Source organism: Microtus ochrogaster, chromosome 16 (assembly GCF_000317375.1).
Source record: "Microtus ochrogaster isolate Prairie Vole_2 chromosome 16, MicOch1.0, whole genome shotgun sequence".
Lineage (NCBI taxonomy): Eukaryota > Metazoa > Chordata > Mammalia > Rodentia > Cricetidae > Microtus > Microtus ochrogaster.
In genome coordinates, this window is record NC_022018.1 from 10134129 (window position 1) to 10152012 (window position 17884).

A 17884-nucleotide genomic window follows, 5' to 3' on the forward strand; every position below is an offset into this window, starting at 1 on the left:
TGCTGCTAGGAACATTTGTGAACAAATTTCTGTATGGAAACATGTTCTCATCTCTCTTGGGATTATACCTAGAAGGAAATAGCTGGGTCACCTGCTATTTGAGGAACTGACAGTTTTCCCAAGCAGTTAAAACATTTGATTTTCCCACGACTTGAGGGTGAAGGTTCCAGTTTTTTACATCTTCCTAGTTATCTGTGTGGATTCCAGTCTCTACCCAGTGTGAAGTGGGAGTACCTCAATGCAGCAGACTTATGGTTCAGGCTGCATTCAAGTCATGCTATAGAAGTCACTGAAGGATTGTAATCAGAGCAACCGTGTGATCAGAGCCACTGGTGCCAACAAAGATGCTCCTCACAGTTTCACTATTCCGCACACTGTAACCAACTTTTGCTTATTAAAATAAAAAGTGCAAACATCCAAGAGGTTTTCAGTTTTGATTGTTCAGCGTATCCATAATTGTTTGTGATCCTACATACTATAAACATCAAAAAATACGGAACCAAGACCTATACAAAACTATAAAAATTCTGCAGTCTGTATTTTAAGTGAATGCATTTATCAAAATAACTTATGTAACTTTTTATTGCTTTTATTGAGCTATATATTTTCCTCTGCTCCCCTCCTTTTTTCTCCCCTCCCCTTCTATCCTCTGCCATGATCCCTATGCTCCCAATTTACTCAGGAGATCTCGTCTTTTCTACTACCCATGTAGATTAGATTCATGTATGTCACTCTTGGGGTCCTCATTGCTGTCTGGGTTCTCTGGGATTGTGACTTGTAGGCTAGTTTTTATTTGCTTTATGTCTAAAACCACTTATGAGTGAGTACATATGATATTTTTCTTTCTGGGTCTGGGTTACCTCACTCAATATGATGTTTTCTAGCTTCATCCATTTGCCTGCAAATTTCAAGAGTTCATTGTTTTTTCTCTGCTGGACTCCGTTGTGTAAATGTACCACATTTTCCTTATCCATTCTTCAGTCGAGGGGCATTTAGATTGTTTCCAGGTTCTGGCTATGACAAACAAAGCTGCTATGAACATAGCTGAGCACATGTCCTTGTGGTACGATTGAGCATCCTTTGGGTATATACCTAAAAGTGGTATTGCTGGGTCTTAAGGTAGGTTGTTACGTAACATCTTTAAAGTGAAAGACAACAATTAGAATAAAAGTCTCCTCCTCTACCTGATTTCTACACCCTATAGAGATGCTTCCAATTAAATATATATCACATATAAATATATATTTATATTATATATTAAGTATATACATATTGCATGCCTTATATTTCAAGCTGTCATTACTTTCTGCGTTTTACTGTAGAAGACATAGCTCCTTTTATCCACAAGCTTCTGTGTCAACGTCTCCCTGTGTCATCTCTTCAATACTAAAACTGCCCCCTTTAGCTGAATGGATAAGAAGTTTTTGTAATAACCATAGAGCAAACCACAATTACACGTCTGTTCTCTTAATAAGTACAATTTTTAATTTTCCTCAGGTGCTTAGAACTGTTTCTCCCCCACACACACACACCTGTTTATCTCCGTCACTAACTCATCTTAAACATTGAAAAAGAAAACTATCTCAGTAGTACACTAGATGTTTGCTTCCTCTCTCTCCTCCCCTTTCTCTCTGAAGTGTCTCACTTGCTCCTATCTGGTTGCTCTCAGCCTGCTGACAGCTCAGTCCTCTGAGGATCCTGCACTATCATCTTGGAATTTCCTTGTCTCGGGATCGCTGCTCTGAGATCGATTGCCTGGGTTCAGAGTCAGATCTTGATCCATTCTCTCATTCTCTCTCCTCCATCCCCCATCACCTTTCCTTCTCTTCTCAAAAATAGGTTTGAAGAGATACTTTACATCTGAAAATGACTTTATTATGACTGCCACAAATATTTGCCTGGGATTTTTGGAAAGCACTGTTCCCTTGGGTCCTGGTTCCCCCGAAAGGTTCAGTATCATTCCACTCTCTTTCTTACAAGTAACATGCTTTCCCCACTCTCTGGAAGATTCTAAGCACCTCGTTACCCCTAGTTATCTTACATTTCACATACAAAAAAATCATTTTGTCCGAATAAGAATTTTTTCCAACTCATCTCTACTTGTGTTTTTTTTCTATAGTATTTAGTTCATTTTCCAAGAGCTCCAATACTGCTGAGTATTCCCTGTACACACACAAAAAGATGCGGTTATCTTCTGCTCATTCTATTGTCTCTCTTTTATTGTGTCTAGATTTCATTTGAGGTTAGATGGTGTAAGCCGAGTTTCCTGAAGGAGGAGAAGGGTTGCAGGTAAGAGCAGATTCACTGGTGTGTAGAGGTTCATTTAAGCTTTAATCCCCTGAGGAAGCTGAACATATCGCAACATTACGGCTAGCTGGAACAGCTGAGGCTTTGAGGGGTACAATTATATTTCTCCATTCCTCTTCTTCATTGAACAACTTGTTTGTGTTACTTTGCAGTGTCTTCTGCTCTACACCTCTAACTCACTCAAGTATTCTCTTGGTGTAATGAGCCTCTTTCCTAACTTCTCTTCTTACAACAGAAGCACGTGGAGTCTTAGGTGTGAGCCTCCCTGTCCTTTCTCCATATCTGTCATATGTTCTCTAGTAACTTCATGCTTCCCAACCCTTTCCTTACCCTTCATTTATTTTGACTGGCTCAAACCTTTCCTTCACACTAAAATTTGATTTTCCAACTTACTTTATGCTTCTCAATATTTCTTTCATTGTTTTGTTTTTGAGACACTGTCTTCCTATGTAGCCCAGGCAGTCCTAGAACTGACTATGTAGACCAGGCTTTGACATCTGCCTCTGCCTCCGAAGTGCTGGGAACAAAGGTGTGCACCACCCAGCGGCTTCTTGACATTTCTAAAATATGTTTGAAAGATGTTCTTTAGGTTCTGAATTTATGGCACTGATTCTGCAGTTTGGTCTCCTTCATTTTGGCTCATTTTCTCATCTTTGCTCTTTTTATTAAATTAATATACTTAATAACATTTTTCTATGGTAAATCGTGTAAAATGTTTGGTTTTGGTCCGGGGGCATGTTCTCCTGGAACACATTATTCATTGCCTGTGCACATGTCCGCCCCCCCCATGACACCCACCCTCACAGTTGTGTGCCATGTCTATTTCTCTTGCTCACACTTTCCACTGACAACCTGTCGAGGCCACCTATTTGCTCAGAAATGTAACAAATGAATTCTCTTCGGTGCTGTCTTTGCATCTTAACTGGCTCCAATTTTTCCTGTTGTGAATCTGCATTTTGAATGCTGGGTGTTATTTCCTACCTGTGGCTTTTGTTGTTGTTGTTGTTTATCTTAAGGCAAAGGGAAAGGATGGTGAAGACCAAGGTAGATGCTACCTCTGTGACCCAACAGTAATACTCAGCTAAAGTGGAGTAAATGCTAGCTAGCTCCATGGTTCACACTTTAAAAACTCCTGGCCAGGGTTTATACATCCTTTTAGAAACCAGACGAAGCCACTGTGGAGCCATCTGTGTCCTTGGCAGGGGCCCAGGAGAAAACAGCTCTTAGATTCATAAAAGACAAGGAAAGCTGACAATGAGTCAGAGAATGGCTGTTGTGTTGGTGAGAAAATCTATGTAGCAGTATATACATTCTTCACATTAGGACCCGAGTCTGACAGTGTCAATCAGCTGCCTTTGATCCCTGCGTTCTACTCCAGCAGCCTAGTTCACAAAGCCTTCCCTAAGTTTTGCTGAAACAAATATGTGCACTACACTGCTCATACTGTTCCAAGAAACCCTTGCTTAAGTTTGGTGAAACAAAGATGTGCATCACCTTATTTACAGCCGGGAAAATCTGATAACTTTCAACAGTAACCAATCACAGAACAATTTTAGTGATATGAATATCAGACTAATTCAACCACAGAGACCTATTCTCCTTCTCAGCAGTTAGGACAGGAAACTACTGTCTTTCCCATCCTAGACCAAGGACAAAGACTTGCAGAATCCTTAAGAAGCACAGAATGTCCTATTTGTATCCAGAAGCACCGGCATCTGTATTACAGCATCACCGTATTCCTCCATGGTCCACACAATACAGGCTGAGGTTTCATTCCACTTAAAGATCTGATAACTGAGGTTACTATGCAAAAAGTGGTACATTTTACACACACACACACACACACACACACACACACACACAAATGTTCATATATCACTGGGCTAAACTAAATTATAAGGCAGTCATTAGAGTAACTGATTTTGTTTCAAAATTGCACATTATATGAAGAAACAAAATTAGAATACATAAAATCTGTAATTATTGTTCCTTTAATAGTATTATTAGTTCTCTAACTTTCTGTTCCATTATTTGAATTTTTAACTTTAATCTTATTTAAAATCATATGCCTTTACTACAAAATTTATATATTTTACTACTTAGGCTAAAAAATATGTACACACATGCATTCTTTTATAACAAAGAAATGGTAAAAAATTAAAACTAGGCAAATTCCTACTAACTTCTTGCAGGACTGATACCAGTTTATTTTCATTTCATAGGTTTCCATAATAAACTTATCTAAAGCATATTATTACTACTAGTACTGTCATGATTATAGAACATTTGCACATAACCAGTAGGGCTGAGAACAAATTAAATGGCCTATTATTATGCTATGAATAAAATTTTAAGGTACTTAAAGAAATGCTATAGGTCACTCTTCATGACAATAAGGCCAATGTACCTGACCATATTACTTGGCTTCACTGAAATTCATTATGTTATATATCAACTGAAATATGCCACTTTGAGTGCTTCCTGTATGCTAGTGTATCGGCCACTTGGATGCAATTAACAGTAAGTACACCTGCTTAATCCAAATAGAATCTGATCTAAGGAAAAGGGGGGGTACAACTCCTCCTGGTGGCTAAAAATATTTTGCACAATTTTTAATATAAACTTTCCCCACTAAATGAATATTAAAATCTTTGCTAAGTTTGTGTGACTACATTCAGACTAAGTTACCTATTTTTATATGAGTAAATCTTTGACTCAATATCCATGGTAGTTTTCTCAATATAAAATCTGTATCAATATAAAGATGACAAAAAGAAGCCTGTTTTCATCTATAGAACAGGTGTTACTGAGAGCTGATCTGAGCATCCTATCCAGGAACATATTTAGCTCAAGGGACCAAGCACTAACTCAGACACTTAAATAACAGCATAAACAAACTGAGAAATCAAAAAGCAAACTTCACTGCAAAGCACAGGCATATGCTAGGTTATGTTCTCCTTTATAAGACAGTCCACAGTGAAAGGAACACACAGTGATAATACAAGGTGACAAACCAAATTAAACTCTTGCAAATCAAGTATATTCAATATTATGCAGACCAACAAGAAGCTGGAAAAATATTTTAAGAAACCAAATTACTTTTTTGTCATCAGTTTATTTACAAGAACATTCTCTAAGAAGTGGTTTTGTTTACTTTTCTGGAATAACTTTATGGTGAAAGCCTGTTAATGAAATTAAGTATCTAAATTTCAAAAGCATCAGAATTGATCGTTTATATATAAGTCTCAATCTTCAAGTTCAAAATGTTTGCGTTTTCAGCTCAGCACTAAATTTACATGAACAAGCAAATAAATACATTAAACCCAGGGGCTGGAGGGGACTCAGCGGCTAAGAGCACCTGATGCCCTTCCAAGCACCCAGGTTTGATTCCCAGTACCCACATGCTAGCTGGCTTATCTGCCACTCCAGTCCTAGGAGTTCCGACCACCTCTTCTGGCCTCCATGCACTAGGGATATACAGGTACAGACATATATGAAAGCAAAACCCATATACATACAAATGAACAAATAAATTAAAACTTAGTTATTTCACTTAAAAGTAGTATAAACGTTTTATATTGATTTGAAGCTTGGTGAGATGTCAATTCAAAACAGACCTGTTCACCCTCAGCATCTTAGGTTCATTCCAATGCTTCTAGCTACGCTAATCAATATGGAGACACAGAGACTTCTGTTCACTCTAATGACAGGGTCATGTGCACTCCATATGCATTAACTGGCAAAGCTGTACTCTTCTCTGTGATATTTATGTACCACATTTGCTGGTCTGCTACTTAAAAATCAAACAGAATTATTGAGACAAACTATAGTTAGGGTGGAGATATGATAGACATATGATTGAGATAGAGATATGATTGGGAGATAGATGCTCCCAATATTTGTTAATCCATTTGACAAACATTTCTTGAACGCTTGCTCTTTGATTTTTATTATCTTACTCTAAAATTTTTGGAAGGGTAGCTTTTATAGTCTAGTGACATTTCGGTGGCATATGAGGAACCTAACAGCTTCCTATTACAAGCCTAACTTTCAATAATCAAGAAATCAATTCAATATCTTACTCATTATTCTCATTCTGAATAGGGCTCAAATTTCACAGGCTAGCTAAAAAGTGTCAATGAAAAGCTTCTCTAGCTTATCTACTAGCTTCTTAGATGTTTTCCTCAGAGATAACCAATACTTCACCAACTTCTGCATTCTTCAGAGATCCATGGTTCTACCTCTTCTACCCTTCCAATTTCGGACATAACTGTTGCATTCCATACACAAATTTTAATCTTGATGGGTTTTCTGCTTAAGCTAAGTAGTGCCAGGGATGCAGCTCAGTTGGTAGACTGCTTGCCTCCCACATACAAGGTCCAAGGTTTAATCCCTAATACCACTATAGCAAGAAATTAAGTATCAATACATGCTACAACATGAATGAGCCTTGAAAACTTTGTGCTAAGTAAGAGAAATCAGTTACAAAAGATAAATTGTAGGGCTCATTTATACAAAATGCCCAGTACAGGCAATCCTACTGAGAGGGCAACAAGATTCATGGCTGCTTAGACACAGTAACAGGGTAGCAATAAGATGTAAGAATATAAAACTTTTGAAGTGATGAAAAAACCCTAAAGTTGACTCTAGTGGTGGGTATGCAGACCTGTGACTGTACTAAATATCGTCATTTCATGTTTCAGCAGGTGACACTAATAGTGTATGAATTGTATATCGTTTTTAATTTTTTTCTCCCATGAGCTGGCATGATGGTTCAATTTGACATAAGTTTACATCATATCAAGAGGGAAGCTCAATTGAGAAAATGCCTCCATTAGATTGACCTGTAAGGCATTTTCTTGATTGATGATTGGTCTGTGAGGCCGTAGTCACTGTGGGTAGTGCCATCCCTGGGCATGAAGGTGTGTAAGAGAGCAGGCTGAGCAAGTCAAAAGGAGAAAGCCGGTAAGCAGCATCCTTCCATGGTTCTGCTTCAGTTCCTACCTTGACTTCTTGCCCTGACCTCCCTCAATGATAAACTATGACTGGAACATGTAAGATAAATAAATCCTTTCCTCCCCAAGCTGCTTTTGGTCACAGTGCTTTACTGCAGCAAAAGAAACCTAAATAACACAGCAGATAAAAACACTTGCTGCCAAATCTGTTGACCAGAATTCAATCTCTGAGACCCACGTAGTGAAAGGAAAGAACCAACCACCTAAAGTTGTTGTCTGACCTCCACACATGCCCTACGGCACAACAGCACCTGAACATATATACATGCGCATGCATATATACACACATGAATAAATAAATAGGGAATATATATAACTACATCTCCCAACTATATTAGGTTACTTAATGTATCATAAGCCATATTCATCCACACCTGGTGTTAATTCTTGACCAGATTTCCAATAACCATCTTTCACTACTTCACAATAACTGCTAAGAATCAAATTTTAAGTCTTTTCCTATAAAAAGAATATTATTTAATGTAGTATGTGTTGTTGAATTGTTTCAATAACAGTTCAATGTAAAACTGTGCTACCATATTTATTAATTTCTTCACTTCTTTGTTTTGTCATTAATGAAGACTCCAAGCATTATGACTCTAACTCCATCTTTTCCCATTCCGTCTAAGTTTTACAAAGTACAGGAAGTTTTAGAACACAAAGGTCTAGTGACAGACAAACTATAGAACCAGGTTACATTGTGTCCCCTAAATATATAACTTTGACACAAAATTCAAAGCTGGCTAAATCACTAATCTAGCTAAACCATTAAAAGTTTCAGCCAGTTTCCATATTTAAAATTTTCAAACTAAAATAAACTAATTCCACTGGAGATACTATGCTAACACTGTGGGGAGGGGTCGATATTCAGTTGTAAGGATTTTCATCCTAGAAACTTTATACTCATAAAGACAGCAGTTCCAGAAAAAAATAAAAATAAAACACAGCAAGACCATATAAAAAATAACCACTACTCATTCCAAAGAAAACTGTAACTTACAGAGACAGGCTACCCAGAGCCCATGCTCTGTTCTCCTTGAGCTGATTTCTTAATCACACACACCACAAGATGACATCAGTTTCTGTGCCCCTCCAGCACCCTGCAGAAGCATCCTCCTGCCTTTGGGACTTCTGATGCAATCCACCGCAGACCAGTCCCCTTGTGCAGCCCTGTTCTCTCTCCCTCTACTCCTGATTGGGGATTTATCGCACTTCAGCCATTTAGCTGCTCTTTCCATTCGTACGGCCCTTCCCCTTCAGTGTAATCTGAGCACTCTAGAGCCCACACAGAGCCAGCATAATGTGCAACACAGAGTAAACGCTCAAGAAGTTTTGCTGCTGGGTTATAAATAGGGCAAACTGTGAAGACTAACTCGCCTGGTTTCTTAGTTAAAAATTAACCATTTTTAGTATCTATCATCTCTCAGTGGCTTTAAGGAAGCTAAAACTTTAACTCAGATATGCTGAAAACGTAGGTATGGTAGCTACATAAATGACGCGGTGAAGCTTGCACTCTCAGCGTTACCATAAAAAGAGATGGCTACACAAAACATTTCGAGATTGTGAACTTCATTTCTACATTATGAAACGCACAGAAGCACAGAGTACTTGTAGTACTCTGTCTCGCTAATGTGGAGGCAGGAGCTGTAGTTCTCTGTCTGGAATTCTCTCAAACTGTCTACCTTCAGCCTCTGTTCTCCAACAGCACCGCCCCTGTTGGCATCTCGGAGAGGCAGACAAATGCCTCGAAACACTCACAGGATGAGTACACCAACACAAACGGGAGAGACTTCTGTAGTTCTTTTGAATTACTATTGCCACTAAAAGAGAAATGCTCAACTTACCCATTTCTACTGAACACTCTCAGCCATGCTTTGAGGTTTGGTCCTAGCAAACACAAACAAGGTACTGTAGTAAAAGTAGACAGAATAACTGCAAATAAAAATGTTTCCAACACCAACCTAGGATGAAAAAGAAAACCTGTTAACCTTTCAAAAGTGTTGGGGTCCGTGTATTCACAAGCGTCTATCACCATTGTGAGAGCATTCACTATTCAAGAATCCTCTTACACTTGACTCTGAAAAACTACCTGAGACCCACTAAGTAAGACTAAATCATTCTACTAGCTGCAAAGACATCCTAGAAATTACCTGGCTTTAATCACAAATTTCAGAAATGTTAAAAATCTGAAGATCCAGACTGAGGCCTTGTAACAAAACCATCAAAAAGCTCAGTTCTAGGTAATTAGCTTTCTTCCTCAACAACCTTCAGAACTCTAAAGTTTAACTGCTTTTTTGTTTTTTAACATTAAGAGACTACACTAACGATCAGCAAGTTTCACCTCAAGAGTTTATGTCTGGAGTCTAACAATTTGCATTTTGATAAAATCTTGAACTATGACAGAAACCATTTTCCATGACAAGAAAACTTTCCTGCCCTGCATGAAATAGAATAATCTGTTAGTTTATTGTATATATAAAACTATGTGTGTATCTGCATCTGTAGCTTTATGTGTGCATGTACAACCACACATTTCACCATGATCATTTAATCACTGCTAAAATGAAATGTCTCATATAAAAAATATTTGTGAATTTAGTTTCCACTAATTTGAAACTGGCCAATTTTAAAGACTTAAATTTTAATATAAACATTAATATCTGATAAAGGGATCTATGTCCCTTAAGAAAATAAATTCAGTTACTCTAAAATCATATTTGATCACTGAAATACTATTTATAACCAATATACACATATTACAATAGCGAGTTGCCTACATAAATCAAGGCATGTCCAATCTGTGGCCCTCATCCAAGGATAGCTATGAATGCATCCCAAATCATAAACTTACAAAATTGCCAGATTTTGGTAATATGATCACAAGGTCTTTAAATACAACTTTGTAGATGACCACATCATGTTGTAATGTCAAAAGACTGGACACCTGGAGGTTTTTCACAGCCACACACTAATTGCTATAATGTGTGTGTATATGTATGTGTGTGTGTATGTATATATGGTGTTTACAATGTACAAATGAGTATCAGAAAGCTAAATAACAGAAATATATATAGAATTAAGTTGTCTCAATGTTTTTAACATAACAGTACTAAAAATAGGACAATGATAGTTTTTTCTACCCTGATCCATTAATCAAACCAAACTATGACTCTACTATAGTTGCTAGAGGTTAGCAGATCATTTAGTAAATTAATACATGAAAACAAAAAGTAAATATTCAGAACTCACTCTATTAGCGGTGCTCCATACAGAACAAAAATGATATGAAGGAAAAAACAAGACAGAAGGAAGTAGATGCAGCACTTCAAAGCCCTGGTGACCTAAGAGAAAAAGGGGTACACTGAAGACTCAAGACCCACTTAAAAGCCACCAACTCTGCCAATTAACACATGAATACACGCTGCTCCCACTGCGTCTGAAACAGCTGGATCACGTCTCACCACATACACAGTCCTCAAAACTACAGAAAATGCAAAATGGTTCAGCAGGTGAAGGCACTTGCCTCCAAGCCTGATAACCAGAGTTCAATCTTTGGGACCCACACGATCAAAGTAGAGAACTACTCTCTGACCTCAATATGAAAGCTGTATTGCATGTACACATGTACGTACACACACACACAATAAAATATTTCTTAAATTTAAGAGATAAATATCACACAAATATACTCTACACTACAAAAACCAAAACTGATTTCTGTTTATGTGGTGTGATTACAATATTATTAATAAAGACTGTCAGGATACAAAACCCACAGTGAGCCCACATGAATTATCTACAGAAAATAATGAATACTATATTTTCTTTCATTTTAAAACAAAACTGAAGAAATTACATCAAAAAAGCAAAATACTAATTTCCAAAATTATATTCATATTGCTGTATAAATAATATTTTTAAAGGCTTCAATATCTACAAATAAGTCCATGCCTGGAACACACTTGACCTGAAACTCAAGAAGATATAATTATAAAACACATACTAACATTTTAAACTGTAAGTCAGTTAAGGTGGTAAAAACAGTCTAACGGAGTTTTTCATATTATTGGATGTTCAGTGAGGATTTTAATTTAACACAATTGTCAAGGGTCATAGAATAGTGACTATTCTGGAAAAAAATGATTCTAATATCTGAAAACTTTTAACTGTTTAGTCAAGGTAGACCATGTGTGAAATGACTTAATTTGCAATTGCTGGAAAATTCACTTATTTAAGGAGAGCAAATACTTAGGCTGGGCCTCAACCCTAGCTGAGGAAGCTATTGACAGCTGACGGCTATTAAGGCAAAGGAAGTCAATTGTCTTTAAGAGTGTGCTCCCTGGTAGGTTGACCATGCATGATATGGGATATGGGACGCTGGAGGTTATAACAACAACAACGACAAAAAGGGCAGGAAGTTAGGTAGGGATTAGGAGTAGATTAAATTGGTCAAAACGCACTGTGTGCACGTACAAAGTTACCAAAGAACAAAAATACATATTTTTAAAATATCCATGTGCTGGGAGACAGCTCAGACAATTAGCAACAAGGACCTGAGTTGATTCCTAGAACCCACAGAAAAAATGTTAGATATGGGGCACACTTGTAATCCCAGCACTAGGGAGAGACAGGAGGATCACTGGGGTTCATTGGCCAGCCAGCCTAGCCTACCTGGTGAGCTCCAGACAATGAATGGCCCTGTACAGAGCAGGTGGGCAGTGTTTCTAAAGATGAAACTTGGAGTTGTCCTCCAGCCTCCACATCTATTTGCACAGTGTAACCCACCTACCCACATAAAAAATGTACAAAAATAAATGAAAATAAACTGCAGTGTGTTAAAGTTGTGTTCAGTGATGATATAAAACAATGATTATACAGGCTCATATTTATATTGTGATGCATTGAAGGAGCCAAATTCCACAATTAATACACAACAAAGATCTATCAAACACTGTAGGTAACAGGCTACTGCTTTTGGGGGTGAATTTGGTTCCTTTTATATGCTGTAAATAACTCAAGGATATAACAATACTTCATTCTTTGTTTGGTTCTTTCAGGACAGGGTTTCTCAAGGTAACCTTGAATCTCCTGGAACTAGTAGCTTTGTAGCCCAGGCTGGCCTTGAACTCTAGAGATCCGCCTGCCTTTGCCTCCCAAGTGCTGGGATTAAAGACAGGCGCCACTACCGGGCACAATGCTTCATTCTTACACTATTACTTCCATCTAGAAACTGGTTAATAATAAGCAAACCTTACCTTATGTGATAATGAACTCCTTCTAGAAGATACATTTGGTTTCACTACTAAATATAGCACAAGATTGACAGCAGTCACAAAAGCAGAACAAATACACAACCAGGTCAAGTGAGTTTCCAATATCGAGAAGTTATCCAAGAAGATGGTTGGGATAAAAATGCTTAGGACAATGGAAAATATGCACAGAAGATTGGTATACAGAAGTCTCTTGATGTCAGTATCTTTCATGGTCTTTTCTTAGGTCGCTATCTGGAAGGAAAAGATTAAGAAAAACATGGAACAATGATTTTTTTCCCCATGTCCCAAACACTTCAATACTCTAAAGATAAACCGTGTGCTAATAATTTTCCATGGGCAATATATTTGTTTCAAAGCACTGAACACACACTGATATCCTATTACTTTAGATTTTTCTAACACGATACAAATATCTTTCATAGCCTTATAAAATATCGGTAAAAATTTAAATACTCATGACTGGTTTCAGCAAAGGGGGCATGTATTAGAGACAATTAAGGACCTAATTTTACCTTTTTTTTTTTTTTTGGCCAAAATCAGGAAAGTGCAATCACTTTAGCTCCTAAATGCCAACCAAGTATACACTTGGCCGTGCAAATGGTGGTGAGTACCGTAGTTAGATGGACATTATGTTCAACTAATGGCTCCCGAAGCTCTTCGAAAAAAGTAACACTGTCACAGACTCTAAATTCTAGTCAAAAGTAGAACTTGAGTAGGAGGAACAACGTTTATGGTCTCTAAATTCGTATATTTGACCTAACTGGCTGTTTATACGTTATACTGGTTAAAATAAAGAAAGAACTTAAAGTAATACATATTACATTGTGGTGAAAATCCCGCCCAAACAGAAACATCCACCGTTTGGGCATTGTTCTACCAGCCCTCAATTAATTCACACCGTCGTTTTCAAAGGTAGATATGATACTGATTAAGCAAACTGGACGAACAAGTTAGCAGGCACGGCCAAGGCTACAGCACACTAAAGTCGTTTCAAGCACAGTCTCTTCAACACGAAGATAACCTTCAGGGGTCCGGAGAAGAACGTGGGGAAAAGACTTGGGGAAATTCTTTTCCCCAAGAAAAGGAAGCAAAAAAAAAAAAAAAAAAAAAAAAAGACTTGGGGAAAGTTTCTGAGACTCTTCCCTCCAGTGCCGGGGTCGGGCAGGTAGGGGATCAGGAATCCATCCTCTGAGTAGAGAGCGCTTCTGGGCCACCTGAAAATTCTGATCTAACACAGCGAGTGGTACCCAAACGCCTAAGCTCGTTGAATGGAGCCCTTCCTCGGACACTGGCGGACCCTGAGTTCCCCAGCACTCCAGACCTGGAAAGCCACCAACTGCAGTCGCGATCCGACGTGAACCGGATCGGAAGGCGCGGCTGCTCCCGAGCCCTCCTACGCAGCCTTTGCCCCGGTGCGCACCGCAGCTCAACCCCACCCAGGGTGGCTCGAGATGCTGTCCCAACCTCGGATGGCGGGAGTGTGGGCAACTGAGGGGCGTCAGCAGAGAGAGAGCCCGTGCTGCCCACCCGGGCGACCTGAGAGGCAGCGACAGAGGGTCTGTCCCGTGGACAGACGCGGGGACAGAGAGGGTCCGGTCCGCGCGCGGACATCCCGGGGTTCGCAGGGCGCGTGGCGCTCGGGGGGTACCACCGCGGCAGTGGGCAGAGTCCTGCACCGACCCCGGCGAGCGCGAGGGACACGCCACCGGCTTACCTAACTCTCCCGCCCGCCGCAGGGAAGGGGACACCACCGCCTCCCACCCTCCTCAGGTGCGACGGGCTGCCATGGCCCTCGCGCAGGCGCAGACCCAGGAGGTGGGGATTCCCAAGTCCACAGCCAATCGTTGGTGAAGAGGGGTGGGACAATGAAAGAAGCCCCGCCCATCGGCTCTCGTTTGACCCTCCCGCGGCTTTCCGGATGCGGGATAGGCTAGAGCGCGATGCTGAGAGCGGAAGCGGGCTGACGTAGCCGGAAGGGGAAGTCTTCTCCGGTTGTGTTGTTGATGTCTTTTGGCCGCTGCTCCTGCTTTGGCGGTTGAGGGGACCGTTCGTGGAAGGATGGTGTGCGAAAAATGTAAGTTAAGGGCTGCTTCTGTGGGAGGAGGAGGCCGGAGGGACCTGAAGAAATTCTCTCGGGGTCTTGACCTTTGTTTTTTTTTCCTGCGGGGCTGTGGTTGTGACCTTTGTCTTCCTTCGTGCCCCGCTGTCATTCTTGCCTGTCCCTGGGACTGCATAGTTCTATGCTTTGTGTTCAGAGTGGTCTCAGTTCTGCATCTCTGCTTGTTTCTGTTGCTCCCATCCCGCCCCTCTTCCTGGATCTCTTCAATTACAACTTCTTGACTGTTCCAAGAGGCTTGCTTCAAAGGGATCTTCAAAATCTTTCGGTAGCATCTAGAGTTTGCCAGGTATAGCAAGTATAAATTCCAGGCTTTCAGTTACATTTTAAGATTATAAACAAGAAATCGCTTCTAGCACTATTAGTATGTCCCTATAGTATTTGAGTCTAAAAGTGCAACGTTTAATACAGGTTAAGTTTAACTGCGTATTTTGTGCCATCCTGTCCATTCTTTTCATTAACACCCACAGCATTGGGTCAGGAGAAGAAGAAAGTCTCAAAAATCGCCAAAGAAAATGTGTATTTCATATTCTGGCTTCCAGAAAGGATCTTTTTCACCCTTTTAGTTCTAATGAAACCCTTGAAATTTGTTGAAAACTTTTTTTGCTGTTGGTTTTGTTTTTGGTTTTCAAGATCGGGTTTCTCTGTAGCTTTTGAGCCTGTCCTGGAACTAGCTCTGTAGACCAGGCTGGCTTCGAACTCACAGAGATCCACCTGTGTCTGCCTCCTGAGTGGAATTAAAAGCATGCGCTATCTCTGCCCGGCTATTTGTGATTCTTCTTATGCTGTTAAGTGCTTTGTCCCACCAGGCATTGAGGATAGAAGGAAACTGTGAGTTAATATCTCCAAGAAATATAAAAATTTTGAGAATCCAAGATCCGTTGTGGTATTAACATAAAATGCACATACTTTGGGCTTTATTGTGTGCCTCAAAAGGTCATTTCCTCCTCCCACTATTTACTTCTCTGCTCTTCTGAAAAAAAAAATATCTGGTGTTTTATTATTTTTAACCTCCTAGTTTGTCTGCTCATCACATTCACCCTGCAAGTAAAATAAAAGTATGCTCATACAAGAGCCATAATGTCAGGCAACCACCACAGTTCTGTCTTTGCTCGTGTCATAAATTAGTCCAAAAGTTGTCTCCAGATTTTTAGAGTTACTTCTGACAGCTTTCTAGTACAAACTGGCTTTCTGTGCTACTAAAAGAACTTTTAAGCTTTGACCTTTCAGTTACTAAATTCCAGGTAGTTTTTTTGTTTTGTATTGTTTTGTTGTTGTTGTTGTTGTTTTTGATGGGTTTTTTTTTTTTGGTTTTTTTAATCTACTTTATTTCTCTGGCTCCATAAATCTTTGGGAGATGTTTGGCCTCAGCTAGCACATCCATTCCATTGATGTATCCATATCAAATTCACTTCTCCACCCTCACCTTTTCCCTACTTAAACAGTAGGCAGTAACTCTGGCTATTTTGGGTGTCTAAGACCCTCTGCAGATGAGGCCCTGGCTTATCTTTCCAGCCTCATTTTCACCAGCATTTACCCCCGTCACACTTGGTGCTGTTGCGCACCCTGAACTTCCCATGCCTTTCCTCAGGATGTGTCCTTTATCTATGTAGTTTGACTTCATCTTCTTCATGTTTGTATTGCCAGATATGTCAACTGTTTCAATTAGCTCACAACTGTCATACTTTATTTTCCAACTTAGATTTTTACTGAAGGGTTCTTCACTTGTTTTAAAGTCTCGGATCACTTTGAAAATCTGATAAACGCTATAGATTCTTAACAAGAAAAAATAGAAATAGACATGTTGGGTTTGTGTACCAATCCACCTGGTTCATTTATTTCCTATGATCTACCTACAAGCTCTTAAGAAACTAGTGAACTTGGTATAAGTCCCCTGAAATCTAGATTCAAGGCTTTATTTTCATCAGTACCTTGTTTTGTACGTAGTAGGTAATTAGGAAATGTTGAAGTTTGTCAGAATTGTTTAAAATATAAACAGCAAAAGCATCTTATGTCCAGTAAACCTTCTTTAGAATCAGTTATCCATTGCCCACAGTTACTACCTTAAGTCTTCATTCACTGGTTTCTACTCCAGCATTAGCAGGCTCCTACTATAATCTGACATAATGTCATTTTGAACCTCAGGAATGATATAGTATATTTATTATTTTAAAATTAGAAAAGAAATGGGCTTATTTCCATATGGTGTATTTATTAGATACTAATTCTACTTTCCTTTTGCTATCTTGCTATAACAGGTGAAAAGAAACTCGGCAGAGTTATCACTCCAGATACATGGAAAGATGGTGCACGAAACACCACAGGTAGTATTTCCTATTAGGAAATAGGAATTGGGGCTGGAGAGGTGGTTCAGAAGTTAAGAGCACTGACTGCTCTTCCAGAGGACCCAGGTTCAATTCCCAGCACCCACATGGCATCTCACAACTATGTGTGACTCCAGTTCCAGGGGATCCGACACCCTCACACAGACATACTTGCAAGCAAAACACCAATGCACATAAAATAAAAATAAATTTATAAAAAAGGAAATAAGAACTGGATCAGATACTATGGACACTGCTTTAGTGTTTCACTATTAGCAAAGTGAAAAGTTTATGTCATCTGTTAAACCACTAGAGAGTACTGGATTTCCCCTTGTGTTTTTATATCTTTTGTTTCATCGTCTGAGTTACATGTATGGATTCCTAATATAGTTAAGAAGTGTAAAATGTATGTTACTTAACATATGTTAAATGCACAGAAGTAAATTTATATGTATGCACTTTTTTTTTTAATATATAGAAAGTGGAGGAAGGAAGCTGAATGAAAACAAAGCTTTGACTTCAAAAAAAGCAAGGTAGGTGAGAACATACCAGGGCAGTCAGAAAGTGACTTTTGAAATGGCAAGCCTACTGCAATGAACTTTAGCGTGATCCCCTTGTGGCCGAGTTAGGCAGTGTTGGCATACAAACATACTGTTTGTCCTAAGTTGTTCCTCCACCCTATACAATATGTGAAGATGTTAGTGCTACTTTCTATTATTTTACTAGAAAACATGATTTTTATTTCATCTACTTGTTAATTTGCCTACAAATCAAAGGTACCAAAGAAATGAGGTAAAGTCATAAGCTTTGGAGTTGGACCTGAGTTTGAACCCTGTCTCCAAAAAACAA

At 39.2% G+C, this 17884-nt stretch overlaps 2 protein-coding genes across 4 annotated transcripts in view; one reads left to right on the forward strand and one right to left on the reverse strand.

Moving 5' to 3' along the window:
• Pigf (phosphatidylinositol glycan anchor biosynthesis class F) overlaps positions 1 to 14398 on the reverse strand; it is a 28147-nt gene extending 13749 nt beyond the window's left edge. For both annotated transcript variants that reach the window (XM_005354705.2, XM_026782857.1), the window contains exons 1-4: positions 14310 to 14398; positions 12578 to 12826; positions 10572 to 10663; positions 9167 to 9283 (exon numbers count right to left, since the gene is read on the reverse strand). In XM_005354705.2, coding sequence (XP_005354762.1) covers positions 9167 to 9283; positions 10572 to 10663; positions 12578 to 12805 — 437 coding nt within the window. In that variant the 5' untranslated portion in view covers positions 12806 to 12826; positions 14310 to 14398. The remainder of the gene's footprint in view (positions 1 to 9166; positions 9284 to 10571; positions 10664 to 12577; positions 12827 to 14309) is intronic.
• Positions 14399 to 14513: 115 nt separating this feature from the next.
• Cript (CXXC repeat containing interactor of PDZ3 domain) overlaps positions 14514 to 17884 on the forward strand; it is an 8729-nt gene continuing 5358 nt past the window's right edge. For both annotated transcript variants that reach the window (XM_005354707.2, XM_013349021.1), the window contains exons 1-3: positions 14514 to 14669; positions 16970 to 17035; positions 17514 to 17568. In XM_005354707.2, coding sequence (XP_005354764.1) covers positions 14654 to 14669; positions 16970 to 17035; positions 17514 to 17568 — 137 coding nt within the window. In that variant the 5' untranslated portion in view covers positions 14514 to 14653. The remainder of the gene's footprint in view (positions 14670 to 16969; positions 17036 to 17513; positions 17569 to 17884) is intronic.